General features: G+C 40.5%; 1 protein-coding gene across 10 annotated transcripts in view; it reads left to right on the top strand.

Annotated features, from left to right (window-relative positions):
• Positions 1-16,595, top strand: part of SHANK2 (SH3 and multiple ankyrin repeat domains 2) — a 1,084,923-nt gene that overhangs the window by 982,421 nt on the left and 85,907 nt on the right. For 5 of the 10 annotated variants that reach the window (XM_077462535.1, XM_077462510.1, XM_077462517.1 and 2 more), the window contains 2 exons: positions 348-428; positions 6,467-6,487. The exons of 3 other annotated variants lie outside the window; for them this stretch is intronic. In XM_077462535.1, the coding sequence (XP_077318661.1) occupies positions 348-428; positions 6,467-6,487 (102 nt within the window). The remainder of the gene's footprint in view (positions 1-347; positions 429-6,466; positions 6,488-16,595) is intronic. 2 more of the 10 variants (XM_077462543.1, XM_077462526.1) reach the window with 1 other exon arrangement.

The following is a 16,595-nucleotide window of genomic DNA, read 5'->3' as shown; positions in this document are numbered from 1 at the left end:
GTGTAGTGTGAGGGCCTACCTGACTGAATATGGATTGAGTGGATTGTTTAAATTGTATGTGCAGCCAATACTATTGGATGGAATGGGGAAAAGTTAAAACCCCTGTTTTTAAATTAAATCTAGGACTCCATTAGAGAGATCTACCTTCACTTTCTATCCTGACAACCAACAATTGGACTAGACAGAAAGTGGGGGAAGTCTCCGAAGACAACACATAGAGAAATAAAAATGCTTTATTCACCATGTGTGTGTCATGTATGTTATGGTCCTATATCCTGCCTTCATCTCATCTATCTTCTCTGTTATGCTTTTAATTGATAAGTCTGTATCCTTCTTTTAATGCGAAGCCCCTCCACCTCCAAAGCGGGCTCCCACCACTGCACTGTCCTTGCGGTCTAAATCTATGACCTCCGAGTTGGAAGAACTTGGTAAGTGTGTTCCTGTGTTGGCATGCAAAGTGTTGGGGAGGGCTAGGAGCTTGATTTGTGTATAAGTGCAGCATTCTGATGCCTGGCCTGGTTATGGTGCACGCCCTTGCATGATTTCCTAACACTCTCAGTGTGCCTCATGTTTGTAAAGTGCATTTGCCGCTCACAGAGAACGCGCTATAAAGGCGATGCCCTCTTTGTGTCTTGTTTCACCGTGCTTAGTTTTATGGCCTACTTTGTTCTAATTTTTCTTTCATCTTAAATTTCTGGGCCCTCTCAGCAGTGGATAAAGGTAAGATGTACAGGATCTGAAGGTTAGGCTAGTGATTTGTATATTTCTTATTCAGACTGGGTATAGAGGCAACCAAGACCACCTTCCAGGCAGCCAGTTGTGTGGCCAAACCACTCTGACTGACCAATCACCACTACCGTTCCTCTTGTAATTCATTGACAATGTCTAGCCACATGCTTGTCTGCCTACCAAGCAAAAAGGACTGGAACGCAGTCTTTGTACCTTTACTCATTATGATTTCATACTGTATCTCTACAGTGCAGTGCTATGCCAATTTCTCACTCTCCAGCTGTAGCAGGACTACAACTCCAAGCATGCCCTGCCAGTCTCTGAATGGTAGGGCGTGGTACTAGTGGGTACATCTTAAGTTCTACAAATCATCCTTTTTCTGCAGTATTGCTCAATACCGACTACCATGCTTTCCATGTAGTATTGTGTGCCTACATTTTCCTGTGTCTGGAGGACATGCTGCATAATCTGCAGAAAACATGAATTAAAAAATGGCTACTTCATATCCCAAGCAATACTTCTGTGCAGACTTAATTGCTGGTTACACATGCATGCACTGAGCTTTGACAATTGACATTAAGACCAGTGGAGTGCAGAAACTCACAGTATCCAGGAAACATAACCTTGACCTAGTAGGTGCCTTTTATTGGTCAAATAAATTCAAATAGAAAATTCCTCAAATCTCAGTTTGCAGGAAAACTGGACTGAGAGATATAAAAGGGACTGCCCGCTGACCTCCATGTAAAAATAATTGCCTGGCTATGACTGGCTTCAGTATTTAAGTCAATGATCGGGAACAAACATGAAGATTAGAAATCAATGTATCATCAGAAAAGCCTTTGTGACATATTATCAGAATGGCCAGCCAGCTAACATTTTCAGGTCACCAGTGATGACCCCCATGTTCGCATACAGCTGTCCTTGTACCTTTGTATGACTTCTAGAAATACGGGGCCTTGATAACAAGAATTGTTATAGCTTTGTATATATTGCATAAAAGTATCCAGTCATTTTCTTAACTAATTTGGTTAGCCTCTAAAAAGATGTCTTCTTCAGTCAAAATCATGTGGCCGGCTCTCCTTTAATTACTGTTAAGCAAAGAAAACTCCATGAGGTACCATGAGGTCACTACAGTAACCTACATTTTATGAATGGGCCGCAAATTCCAGGCTGCATTTTTGAGTAAGATCATGGAGTACAATGAAGAGCAGATAGCAATATCCACTCACTGTTTTAAATGACCCACATAGTAGCAATAAATCCTCATATAGGTGCTGAAAGCTGATTGGTAATTATGGTTGTTTGCACTATTACCATTAACCTCCCTGGCGGTATGATTAGTTCTGATTTTAAGTGCTGAAAGCGGTACAATTATTTTGCATGGAAATTTGGCGTTTTATATTGTAGGCCTGCAATTCTTAGGAATAACTCTCTTAAATCTGTTCAAACCAGAGTCTATCAGACATCCCGGGTATGATAAAATGTATAATATAATAAATAATAATAAAAATTATTCAATAATGTAATCAAATCCAAAAACACTGAAATTTGCAGAATTGTCGCTGTCCTTAGATTTAGTGTTTGATGACGAATTTCCCCACAAATCGCTATCGCTCAATTCTGCAAGTGATTCTAATTTATTATCGCTGTTTTCTAGTTGGTCTAAAATCACTTTTGACATAAAGGGACAGTTTTTGCTTGCTATGGACAATCTCCAAATTCCAGGCAGAAAAAAACAGTATTTATAATATAAAAGTGCATGCAGGGCACTGGACAGACCACTAGGGACAAAGGGGGTGTGTAATTTTTTATACAGTACTGTAATCTGTAAGATTACAGTACTGTGTGCGTTTTGTGCATTTTAACTTTTTTGGATTTGGCACCGATCTCCGCTCCCGTGCGCCGTAACATCACAGGGAATGGAGCTCGGCGGCACTCGGGCACTGTGTGAATCGAGTGGAGGACAGCTCGATCACACAGCACGGAGGACATTGCTGGATCCAGGGGACAAGGTAAGTAACTTCTCCCTGTATCCAGCGATGCGATCCCGAGTCTGGTTCGGGGTTACCGCTTATGGTACTGAAATCCCAACCCAAGCCAGACTCGGGATCACCGCCAGGGAGGTTAAGACCTGTAGTGAGGCAGTATGGCAGCTGCAGTTGATGATCCTTTTCTCCTGAAAATGCTACTTGGCTGTTATGCTGATCCAATGGCTTCATTACCTTCTGAGTCACTGACCTGTCAACACGCTGATTATGAGTTCTGAATGCACTGACTGCTTCCTTGCTTTTGGTTGGTGTTACAATAAAGCCCTATACACACTATCAGATTTTCTGCTGATTTTTGTCTTCAGATTTACCAAAACCATGTAGTAGAAGAGCCTGCCTTATTGCATACAAATTGAAACTCCTAAGGTTTGACCTCATATTATATGGTTTTGGTAAATCTGAAGGAAAAAATCTACAGAAAATCTGATGGTGTGTATGGGGCTTAAGAGCTAAAGCAAAATTCATCATGGCATTTACGCCATTCCAAAGGAGAAGTCAGGCAGGCCACATGTTTGTTTCAATTTAGGTTTTCTTTGATTAAAATGTATTCGCCGTTTTAGACCCTCCAACCAGATTTGTAAAGCAGCTGAAAACATATTGCTGGGATGCAGGTGACCTCTTAAATCAAAGCATTCTAAGGACACCTGCGCATCACGTTTCATGCAATAATGCCCCTTACTGTAGACCAATATGATCACCTGCACATGGATGTAGTTTAGAGGTGCCATCAGTACTATTTGGGCACCCAATACATCACTGATTCACTGTAGTTTGTTTGTTGGTGTTGCCTAAAGCCAGAATCAGACATTTCGATTTCGAAAGGTAAACTTTTCTTTAAAAAAAAAAAAAACATTTTTGTTATAAAAATCAGAAGAAAAAAAAACGACCTCTTCCCCTGAAATCATTATAATTATTTTCTCATATGGTGCCAGTCATTTACTAGTTGGTCTCTGGCAAGGGTGGGAAACAAAGTCCAAGCGAAGCTTGTGTCAGAAGAACCCGGTGCTATAGACCTTCAGAACAATGAGATTTTCCAAGTGATAACCGTCCTAGAACATAGGTCTGTCATAAGACATTGGGATTGGTTTAGTAAAGGCAAATCCACTTTGCACTACAAGTGCACTTGGAAGAGCAGCCGCTGTAGATCTGGGGGGAAGATCTGAAATGAGAAGCTCTGCTGATTTTATCAGCCAATCATGTGCAAGCTAAAATGCTGTTTTTTTATTTTCCATGTATGTCCCCCTCAGATCTACAGCGACTGCACTGCCACGTGGATTTGCCTTTAGTAAATAACCCCCATTGTCTCAAAAACCAGCGCAAATCTCCGCACCATCCTAGACAGATTAGAGAAAGCCCTATATCTATCAACAATTGTAACAGTTTACTCTGTTTACTGTACACTTTCACTGTGAATACATAACTACTAAATGACTTGAATGCATTGAATTATAAATATCATGCTCTGATTACACCAAATCTTCATGAGTTAATATATGTTGCAAAATGATGATGTATGCAAATTGATGCATGCTCAGCGTGTATCAGGAAATAAGCTGTTACTGTGAGCTTGCTAAATTTGACAATGTAAATTTGTTACCTAATAAAGTGTGGATCCATCATCTAGTTAAAGTAAATGGGAATAGTTTTGTGTAAATTACAGTACACAAGTGGCAGTACTTACTCTTGTCAGGCTGTGGCTGGTACCTAAAGTGTATTTATGTAATCGCTACATTTTACATGAGTCTGGTCTCTACCGAATGGTTTACTTTAATTTTAAATAGTTGGTTTGGGGCAAGCTGGCCCAAACAAACTATTTTTTTTCTAACATGTGCACCCTCTGGGTGCGCTATACAAACTGTATGTAGCCTCAGCTACTTACAGTATACAGCCATGCGTTTGTCGTCAGGCTGAGTGGCACTCAGCCATTCATAGGCAGCTTTGTATTCTATCAATGAATACAAAGCTTCCTCTGATTGGCTGAGTCGGAAAGGCGGGCTGATGATGTCATGGTATCTGTCTTGATTCTGCGTTGGCCTCAGCCATTCATAGGCAGCTTTGTATTCTATCAATGACTACAAATCTTCCTCTGATTGGCTGAGTTGGAAAGGTGGGCTGATGATGTCAAGATCTCTGACTTGATTCTGTGTTGGACTGAGCGGCACTCAGCCCTTCACAGGCAGCTTTGTATTCCATCAATGAATACAAAATTTTCTCTGATTGGCTGAGTCAGAGATTGTGACATCATCAGCCCTCCTTTCTGACTCAGCCAATCAGAGGAAGCTTTGTATTCAGTGATAGAATACAAAGCCGTCTATGAATGGCTGAGTGTTGCTCAGGCCGACGCTATTTTGTTCCATGCGTGAGACAGGTCTCTTCTCACACCCAGAACACAGTGCTGTATACTGTGTGTACATGTTAGTGAAGGTCTAAACAAACTATTTAAAGTGAAAGTAAACTTGAACTATGAGAAGTAAAGGGTTAGTGCACCTTTACCAAAAAATTGCCTATTCAGGTAAGGGTTGACTGCAGATAAAAACAAACTGTGAAGCTCTAACTAAATTTTCATAATGCCCTGCTATGGGTGTAGGCCTTTTGGATACCTCATAAAGCCTGACTGAAATACTTTCAGGATGTTGCTACTGTAAATGAAGCCTAGTCATTACTGTTTGCCTCCACCATCACAGGAGTGAGCTCTTTCTCTGATTCAAACCCCCTCACATGCTTTCTCTCCCCTGATGCAGCATTTCTGAGCTCAGTGTCTGAGAGCTCGCTTCACAATGGTTGTACTGCAATAATATGCTTTGCTATGTTTAGCTGTCATTCAAGCTCTCTGATTATTACTTTGAGTGACACCAAACTCTTTCAACAACCTAATCATTTTGAATTGTTTATATGTAAAATAATCACGGGTGTTGTTTAGCTTGTACAGATGAACAAGGCTTTAGATCACCTTGATACAATAAAACCTTCATCATTATGAAATGGAAAAAAACCACACCTTCCCTGTGCTCTTCATCTGCATCATTTCTGTTTCTCCCACATTACTTAGTAAGCGCTCAGGTTCAGCTTTCAAAAAAAAAGGTTAACAACCAGGAGAGACAGAATAGAGGAAGGAAACTGGAAATCTTTTTCAATTTTTTGTACACATTCATGCACTGTACAATGGGATTTTTAGTGCATAGCAGTAAGGGTATTCTTTTGTTTCAAAAAAACTGACAGTTGAACGTCTTCTGTCTTTATAATTGCAACGGCTTTATTGAAAGTTGAAAAACCAGTGCAAGCTTTAAGCCCTGTACACGTGATCAGAAAAGCGTACGAAAAATACAGCTTTCGAAGCGATCGTACGATAATCGGATCATTCGTACAGAGCTTTCGAGAGCCGATCATCACAGTTCATATCATCACAAAAAAAAAAATTCGTACAATACCAGATCTTCAGATTTTCATTTAATCCGTACAGCTGTCAATACAAATGTATCACGACACGTAACATCACTCCCAAATGTCTGTTCTGTTGTACGAGAATTTTTGTGACTTTAGTAAACTTATCAGGTTCGATCTGAGATTAGCATGCAAAAAAAAAACGGACGATCATTCGTCCGATAATCTCAGCACCGGGCATAAGTATTTTGTGCTGATATTACGGTTAGCTCAAATTTGACAGTTGCTCTCTCTTTTTTACTTGCAAGCTTCTATACGGAAAAAGAAGGGTAAGGAAAAAATTTCACCTTTTGTCTGTTGATCTAAAACTTTGTCCCTTTCCCTTAGGAACTGCCCATCTGATCTCAGTGCCCAGGACTTTGGGATATTGCTGATCTGTTACATTGTGCATCTCTTTGTGTCTGGATAATTACTCATTTTTTCAGGTTTATTAATGCAGTCAAAGGAAAAAAGTATGAAAATCGGATTTCTCAGTACTTGCTTTGTTTAGCGAGACAGCAGTATCATTTCAACAAAGATACCAGATATTTCCAGCAGGAATACATAAAGCCTAAGCTTGCTCTATGTGGGAGCAGGGCGGATATTGCTGATGTAAGGCTTATGTAAGCCCTTAGCTCTAACAATCAGGGCCTGTCTTGTATTGAATTGTATTGTAAGTGTACTGTCTGCCCTCTTGTTGTAAAGCGCTGCCCAAACTACTGGCGCTATATAAATCCTGTATAATAATAATGACATAATGGTTAACCCATCTGAAAATAGTAAAATGTAAATGTAAGGGCTGATTTATTTTTACATTGGCAAAATGCTATGGCCATTCCCACACAGCACAGGCCTTTCTTGAAGTTTCTAGGTGTAGGATGGAAATATGGTGGGGTTTGGAGTAGAAGCAAGACAGTCCGTAATGTCATAATACTGAACAGCGGCAAAGTGGTTAGCGCTTCCACCTAGCAGCACTCAGGTCGTTGGTTCAAATCCCAATCATGGCACTACCTGCCTGGAGTCTGCATGTTCTACCTGTGACTGCGTGGGTTTCCTCTGGTTTTCTCCATCACTCCATAGACATACTGGTAGGTTAACTAACTCTTGTCTAAATTGTTCCTAGTATGTGTATGTATGAATGTGAGTTAGAGACTTTAGATTGTAAGCTCCTTGAGGGCAGGGGCTGATGTGTATATGTGTAAATTGACAGCACTATATAAATACCTGTAGTAATAATACTGTGTTAGAGTGTATCTGTTTAGATAAGCATGCTCTTTTCCCATCCTGTTAGCTTACAGCGTGTGCATATCTAAAGAGATGATGAGGATGCTTTCCTTGATAACATGTATGCAGAGAGTAAATTTACTTTGCAAATTACAGACAAATTTATGAAAGAATAAAAGAACATTTCAGCTGGCAGAACCACTTGTAAACATTTACAATAATTTACTTGGATGTAATCAGATATACCTACATTTCTCTTGTTGTTTGGTCTCACCATGTGCGTTGTTTAGAAGATTCGCATTGTTGTCTTTGAAATGCGGTATGTGATCATGTGATACTAGAAAACAACTTTCCTTTGCAGTAAAGCGTAACCCCGGATTTAAGGGACACGCCAGTTTAAAAAAAACTGAAAAAGATCTGACCTTTTCCTACTCAGTGATGCTTCCTGTGTCCGCTCCAATGCTTCCTTGGATGACTTAGAAGTGGTGGCAAAACATGTTTAATTTTTCTTTTTCTTTTTTGTTTTAACGCTCCTCTATTTTTTAAAGGTGTTTTTGGAAGCCAATAATTTTTAAAGGGGAACCTGAAAATAACTTCATATCCCAAGAGCGGAATACATCTGGAGGCTAGAATGGGGATTCATCTAAAGGATTATCTGACTAGTTTAGATTGCATGAAGGATTATTTTCCATCTTTAGTAATTCAGTATGGATCCTCATTCTATTAGATTGTAAGCTTTTCTGAGCAGTGCCCTCTTAATCCTCTCGTATTTTATTGTATTGCAACTGTATTGTCTCCCTATTATATTGTAAAGCACTGTGTAAACTGTTGGCGCAATGTGCAATGTTACAGGACAAGTTCTATAGTTGTACATTATTAGAGAGAAATACTAATGGAGGTTATAGTAAGATTTATTTATATATAGGACTAATGAATGGATTATATACACTCACCGGCCACACCTGTTCATTTGCTTGGTAACACAAACACTAATTGCTAATCTGCCAATCACTTGGCAGCAACTAAATGCATTTAGGTGTCTAGACATGGTGAAGACGACTTGCTGAAGTTCAAACCAAGTATCGGAATGATGAAGAAAAGGTATTCAAGTGGCTTTGAACGTGGCATTGTTGTTGGTGCCAGAGGGCTGGTCTGATCTACTGGGATTTTCATGCACAATTATCTCTCTGGTTTACAGAGAATGGTCAGAAAAAAGAGAAAATATCCAGTCAGCGGCAGTTGTGTGGAGGAAAATGCCCTGTTAATATCAGAGGAGAATGGACAGACTGGTCTGAGATGATAGAAAGGCAACAGTAATTTAAATAATCACTCGTTACAACCATCTCTGAACACACAACACATCGACCCTTGAAGCTGATTGGCTAGACCACACTGGGTACCACTCCTGTCAGCTAGGAACAGGAAACTAAGGCTTCAATGCGCATAGGCCCACCAAAATTGGACAATAGAAGATTAGAAAAACATTGCCTGGTGTGATGAGTCTCAATTTCAGCTGCAGTAGGGTCAGAATTTGGCATAAACAACATGAAAGCATGGATCCATCCCGCCTTGTATCAACGGTGCAGGCTGGTAGTGGGAGTTTAATGGTGTGGAGGTATTTTTCTTGCTGCACTTTGGGCCCCTTAGTACCAATTGAGCATCATTTAAATGCCACAACCTACCTGAGTATTGTTGCTAACCATGCCCATCCCTTTATGACTACAGTGCACCCATCTTCTGATGGCTCCTTCCAGGATTTGAATGCACCATGTCACAAAGCTCAAATCATCTCACCACTGGACAAGGAGGTCAATGCACTCCAGTGGCCTCTACAGTCACCAGATCTCAATCCAATAAAGCACCTTTGGGATGTGGTGAAACAGGAGATTGGCATCATGGATGTGCAGCCGATAAATCTGCAGTAACTGCGTGATGCTATCATGTCAATATGGACCAAAATCTGAGGAATGTTTTCAACACCTTGTTGAATCTATGCCACAAATAATGAAGGCAGTTCTGAAAGCAAAAAGGCGGTCAAATCCGGTACTAGCAAGGTGTACCTAATAAAGTGTCCGGTGAGTGTATAGAGCGAGAAGTATTGAGGAATGCATCATTTTTCTCTCTTTTCCATAAGTCTGTATATATCCTGAGCATGATAACCTCTTTAAATGTGTTTCCAGTGACAGAAAGATCATTCTTACTTGAGTTCTTTGATAGACTCACCCTAGGTTCATGCTCTCCTTGAGAGTATGTTTGCAATAGAGTATCCCTTGGCTTGAAAGGGTAGAATTTTGAACTTCAATTCACCTTCTAAAAAAGGTTAAAATAGTTATTGGAAAAGTATGTATGTAACAAAGACGTAGATGTACAAAGGAAGTGTATGCAAGATTCCTAGATTACGAATTGGACATTCATTGTCCAGTTAGGCTGGAAAAGTGTGTATGTATCACCTGCCTGGTTGTGCGCTGTGGCTGTAAACTGACCTGTCTGCAGAGAATTGTGTTCTAGCCATTTTTGAACTTCCGCTTTAAGGGTGAAATATTAGACATGTATGTTTGTGTATGTGTGTATGTATGATGAACATGTTATTGGTCCTTGCTCTGCTTTCTTTTGGCTCACAGAAATCTCCCTAGGGCAAATAAGGATTTTATTGAAATAATGTTAGTTTGCTGCTATTCACATTGTGTTGGATTTAGTTTGTCTTTTTCAGATAGAAGAAATCTACATTTTACATTATTTTCAGAAAGGAACACAGTCTTAATATTTCCAGAACATGATTCTACATAAACCAGTCAGTCTTATGGAAACAGAATTACACACAGGCCATTGCAGATTCAACCCTACATGCCTGCTCTTACATAAAGAACCATTCGTGTCCTATCACCTGTCAAAATTCTAACTGACCACATGATGGAAAAACGCACGAGCAGAGGATACCTGTTAGAAATTTGTTTCATAGTAGAACCTGAACAATCCTTAGCTCATAAGGATACTTAAGAAAAAGTGTTTATTCTTCACAAAGCAGGACAAGATTTACGTAGTATCATATGATATGGCTTCAGATATCAAAAGGAGAAAAATATATACAGGAAAACCTCGGATTGCGAGCATAATTTGTTCCAGAAACATGCTTGTAATCCAAAGCATCAAAAGAAATTGCCCCATAAGAAATAATGGAAACTCAAATGATTTGTTCCACAACCATTTGTTCATTCATAAGTCCTTCAGTTTATAGTCCATATAAAAAGATTGTAGCAATGTAATAGGTTGTGTAACCATAAAATGTCCATCCACAAATGGAAGCCTCCACAGGGGGATTAGAAGAAAAATCCAGCAGAGGAGCTCCAGAGTATAAAAGAGAAGAGAGGCACCTCTAAGTGTAGCAATATGTTGCTAAAATGTTGTACCTTCATTAAATGTAACCATATTGCTACACATACGCCATGTACACACGGCTGGACTTTTCGACAGCAAGGGTCCAACGGAACGAATCCATCGGACAATTCAACCGTGTGTGAGCTTCATCGGACCTTTGCTGTCGAAAAATCAGATGGACTTTAGATTTAGAACATGTTTCAAATCTTTCCGACGGACTCAAGTTCGGTCGAAAAATCCATTCGTCTGTATGCTAGTCCAACGGACCAAAACCGACACTAGGGCAGCTATTGGCTACTGGCTATGAACTTCCTTTTTCTAGTCTGGTCATACATCATCACGGTCGAATGTGTTGGACTTTGGTGTGATTGTGTGTGGCCAAGTCCATTTGTTTGGAAAGTCTGTTGGAAGTCCGCCGAAAGTCCATCGGGAAGACCTAGTCTGCCGGAAAATCCGGTCGTGTGTACTTGGCATTAGAGGAGCCTCTCTTCTCTTTTATACTCGTTGTGACATGACGCTATTTGTATATTAAGTAAAAATTTATAAAAAAAAATGTGCTTGTCTTGCAAAACGCTCTCAAACCAAGGTTTGTTCCAAGTGTAGGTTCCTTCCTTCCTTATCTCTTTCTAACTATCCATTTAGAACCATGTATTCTTATACTGTTTTGTAAAGTTATGTCAGAAGTTCACAGGAGTAACACCCATTCTTGCATATATGGTTTGATCTGTTGGTAAGATACTAACCTAGAAACTCAGAACAGAAATACAGCAAGATGACTTTTCTTTATGTCCTCTGTCAAAAACATGAAGTAACAGTTAAAAACTAACATTATAACATTTATGTATTTTTAGATATATTTCAGAAACTTTATCACTTAAAGCGGTTGTAAACCCTTACAGACCACTTTAACCTACAGGTAAACCTAGATTAAGGCTTACCTGTAGGTGCAAGAAATATCTCCTTGACCTACACGGTTAAAGAGGAAGTAAACCCTGATGGGTTTACTTCCTCTTTGATTCCCTGCAAAGGTAAAGCATAATGGACTACTATGCATCGCATAGTAGTCCATTATGTGTCACTTACCTGACACAGGAGCCAGCGATGTCACCGCTGTCCCCTGTAGTTCTGAGCGTCCATCTTCTTGGTGCGTCTCGCTGCTCCGGCGCTGTGATTCGCCGGAGCAGCGATGACGTCACTCCCGCGCATGCGGACGGGAGCCGACACTCGCGGCATATCGCCGCGATCTGCGGCTTACCCAGTGCAGCTGTGCGCCACTGTCTACGGCGCATGCGCCGTAGACAGCGGTGGCTGTCTTCAGGTAAATATCTCCTAAACCGTATAGGTTTAGGAGATATTTCTTGGACCTACAGGAAAGCCTTAATCTAGGCTTACCTGTAGGTCAAAGTGGTTTGTAAGGGTTTACAACCACTTTAAGGAGATATTTAAAAACAGGCATGCGCGCCGTAGACAATGGTGCAGGTGCACTGAGCGTGCCATTAGTGATGGCGATCATGCCGTCACTGGCGACTCCCATGCGCATATCTCCGGAGTGACGTCATTGCTGCTCCGGCCAGTCATAGAGCTGGAGCAGCGATACCCGGAAGTCACTTTGGGTATCATGGCAGCGACGGAGGAGTTGAACGAGGGTCTCTTCAGGGGCTTCGATCTCAGGTAAGTAATTCATAATGAGCTAGTAGCTCATTATGCCTTTGTCCTGCAGGGTGTTTTTTTTTTGTTTTTTTTAGAGAGGGTTTACTTCCTCTTTAAAATAATAGTAAACTCTAAATCTCTAACAATACCCTTCAGTAAAAAAAACACAGAATTAATAGGTCCAGAAATCTTGATGTCATTATTTTCTAATCTCGAATTGTCCTGTAAAATGTTAGTTTAGCATTGCCCCCCACCTAATCCCTCCCCCCCCCCTTGAAACTTGATCAAGGGCTAACTTTGCCTAAAACATTTGCATTTTTTTTTTTTAGCTCTATGATGAGAGAATACATGGGATCATTCTGGAGCAGCTATGATGTAACCCTTTAGATGTCACATTAGTGATTTTGTTGCTGGAAGCAAAACAAACCCTCAATGGCAGTATTTCTAAAAGTCCCCTCAGCCTTTTCTATATCCCTCCTCTGTGCACTGGACCAGTGCAACGTCATTCTGTCACCGCTCCGTCGCTACGCAGCATTAGACTCTGCAACATTCCCTAAAGTGGTGATGAACTGTGATGAACAGCACCGCTGACAAATGAAATGGCTTAGGAAAAGAGGTTGTTCCAAAATTGTAAGATGTGTTGTGATTTTTAGCTACGTGTATATTTGGTTCTACTGATCATTTTCACTGAAGGTAGCCTCTGTTTATGTATTTTTTTTTTTTATCACATGTTGGGAATTGCCCAGGTTTTTGACAGGTTCACTCACTCCCATTACCAAAGCAGTAAGGCAGACTGCAATGCATATACAGAAGACATATGAAGACCTGCAGACATATGTTACTGATTTATGTAAGGCAGGATCCACATCACTCCCAGCAAGCTGCAATATCGATGATCATAATAAGCCCAGCATCAGCTACATGTAATCCATAGATACATCAGTGTAATATATTGTCTAGAGGGAGATTACATTCTTTGCTGTGGAAAGCAGGCTCCTGAACTCTCCAGCCTGTAATACATAAATGTTTCACTGGGGATTGTGGATTATTCCCAGGATGGGTGATTGATTCACATGTGGAAGGATTGAATTAGCCCCGTTATACGCTAGTCATTTGTTCTCTGGGGCTCTCTAGATGAATGTTCATGTTGGCATCATCAGTTTCTGCTGTCTTCTGAACATAGTGCGTTCTTTCACAGTCATTTTTTCGATGTGTAAAAAGAAATATACTGCTTATACTGGACATTCAGACATCGCCTGCTTCTAAAAAATGGCTTAAAAACCAAAACAATTTATGGGTAGTTTTAGGGTTTGTATATTTGAGGCCAGCTTTACTAAAGTGTATAATGAGATGGAACTAACTTCTCTGCACTCTAACCATGCAATCACTTAAATGGAACAAACCTGTATGTATTTGTTTTAGTTTCTCTGCATGTGGATGTTTGACGTAATTACAGGTTCACTTCAACTTACTTTACTTCAAAAGTTACTTTTCTTCACCTCACATCCCAAATATGTAAAGTTAGCACTTCGTGCATTCAGAGTAATGCCGCGTACACACGAGCGGACTGTATGGCATACTTAGTTCGTCATACAATCCGACGGACAGTCCGTCGTACTTTCCACTGAACGGACTTGACCACACACGGATGCACAAACAGTCCGTCGAAAGCTTGCGCGATGACGTGTACAGCACGTACGACGGGACCAGAAATAGGAAGTCCAAGACACAGCAAAGCACCCTTCCGCCGTGTAAATCCTTTCTGGGCATGCGCCATTCTTAGTCCGTCGAACTAGCATACTGACGACCGTATTGTCCGCTGAAACCAAAGTACGACGGACAGAATTTCGAAAAAACCGAAATACTTAGTACGCCGGACTGCACGCTGAAAAAGTCCGCTGAAGCCCACACACGAGCGGATTGTCCGCTGAAATGTGTTTCGACGGACTAAGTACGCCATACAGTCCGCTCGTGTGTACGCGGCATAAGGAATGTTTCATATAACTATCAGAGCTAAGGTCATTAATTTAGTGTACCCATATACAGTAATGCCGCGTACACACGATCAGATTTTCCGACAACAAATGTTGGATGGGAACTTGTTGGCAGAAAGTCCGACCATGTGTACGCTCCATCAAACATTTGTTGTCTGACTTTTCACCAACAAATGTTGGCTAGCAGGTACTCAAATTCTGTGCCAACAAATTTTTGTTGTCGGACTTTCTGATCATGTGTACACAAGTCCGTCGCACAAAAGTCCACACATGCTCAGAATCAAGTACGAGCAAGGAACGATCGGTCTTGTAAAACTAGCGTTCGTAATGGAGATATCACATGACTATTGAAGTTCCTTTTTATCGACCCGCCATACTTCTTGTACGCCACTACGTTCATAATAATTGGCCAACATTTGTGTGACCGTGTGTATGCAAGACAAGTTGGAGCCAACAAAATTTGACAGTTTTGTCGTCGGAAAGTCCAATCGTGTGTACGGGGCATTAGTGTAGCAAGTTTCGTTGAGGCACACAAGATTGTTGCATAATGATGTGTATTCTAGTTATTTGAATACTGATAGCATCCTGACTTTCAGTGTAGCTGTAAAATTGGAGTGTTGAGGGGAGAAAATGGGCTGCCAGGAAATCTCTGAAAAGCTAAATCACCCCACTTTTATCTAGAAAAGAGGTAGCAAACTAAAAAAATCATAATTAATTGGGACCATTTATAGTGATACTAGGGCAGCCCCACAAATACAGACCAGATCTCAGCAGATATGCTTGAAAATGCATGTAGTATCGCATATTACCGTTGATTTTTAGATGCATTTTTTTTAAAGCCCAACTCCAGGAAGGTTTTATTTATTTTTTTGATAGGATGGGGAAAAGTTAGAAGAAACAATTTTTTATCGCAGTTTGTGTCCCCGTTAGCAAGATTACTTCTCAGGTCCTGGTTCTGTTTTTGACGAATTAGAACGATAGGCAGTGAAGAGAATCTTCTTCAATAGGACAGAAATACCAAAACAAAGCTTGGTCAGGTTTTGTTGCCATTCCATATGCTCTCCTGTCCCATTGGCCACCAATCTAATTTATTTTCCTGAGTTACAGAGGTATCATTGAGACACACGGTGAGCAGAAATCTCCCCCAATGGAGTCACAGAAATCATTCAAAATCAGAAAACAACAGAAAATGCTTATATTTAATCTTGAAGAGGCTTGTTCAAGTTAACGTGAATGGCAAAATGCAGAATTGAGAACTTTTTTTTTTCCCATCACCCCATACATGCACAGCAACTCATTGATGGGTATGGGTCAAAACTATTTGCTCACTTCCATGGATATTATTGTAGTTGGAAACAAGCCTGCATTGTTGGAGAACCTTGTTATGTTTTTTCCTGTTCAAGATAGGTAAAGCAAACATTGCCTGTCTAATTTCACTCAAAAGCAGGGCTTTGTCCTGCAGAATATGAGTTTGATCTTTAGAAGTTCTGCCTGATGGATGTTTCAGTGTATGTCTGCTTGTCTTTACCTCCAGAAGTTTAGTATCAGCCAACGCTATGCTGGAAAAATAAGCAGAAGATAAGTGGCTGACTGCTAAGTGACCGATGACCTGCTTTCCATTGCTTGGCTGAGTTAGGCTTTGCTTTGCACATTTATGCTTTTCACATCATTTGCCAGACCCATTGCAGAGAGAATAAATTAACAAAGCAGGTAAAGGACAAGCAGTTATAGTTGCACTGTAAACCAAAGTCAGGCAGAAACCAATGTAACTGAACAGTGTATTGAAGATCATCAAATTTCTCCGCCACAATGTTCTCCTGAGGATGTGCAGAGCCCACAGAAATGCTCCTAGCTCTCAGATGCCAACTGCTAGAATTCAGCTTTTTAAAGTCTAAAACTTTTTTTTACATAAAAGCATCTCAGAAGAAGACCTGACGTATGGGATTTGTTTGAAAGCTTTAGTGTTGCTAGTTGTGGTCTACAAGAAGTGCTCCATGCTAATGCTGTAGTGTTCATTCAAAGCTATAGATTCCCCTTGGTAACTAGAAAAAAGACTGCACCAGTAACACCTCTTTAAAATAGAGTGGTTGACTTCCCTTTCACTATGGTCCAAGGTGGACTGATATGTAGGTATGTTCCAACACTTCAGTCTAGA

Source organism: Lithobates pipiens, unplaced genomic scaffold (assembly GCF_037356315.1).
Source record: "Lithobates pipiens isolate NorthernLeopardFrog02 unplaced genomic scaffold, aLitPip1_a1.2 Scaffold_10, whole genome shotgun sequence".
Lineage (NCBI taxonomy): Eukaryota > Metazoa > Chordata > Amphibia > Anura > Ranidae > Lithobates > Lithobates pipiens.
This window is presented reverse-complemented; position numbering and strand designations above follow the sequence as displayed.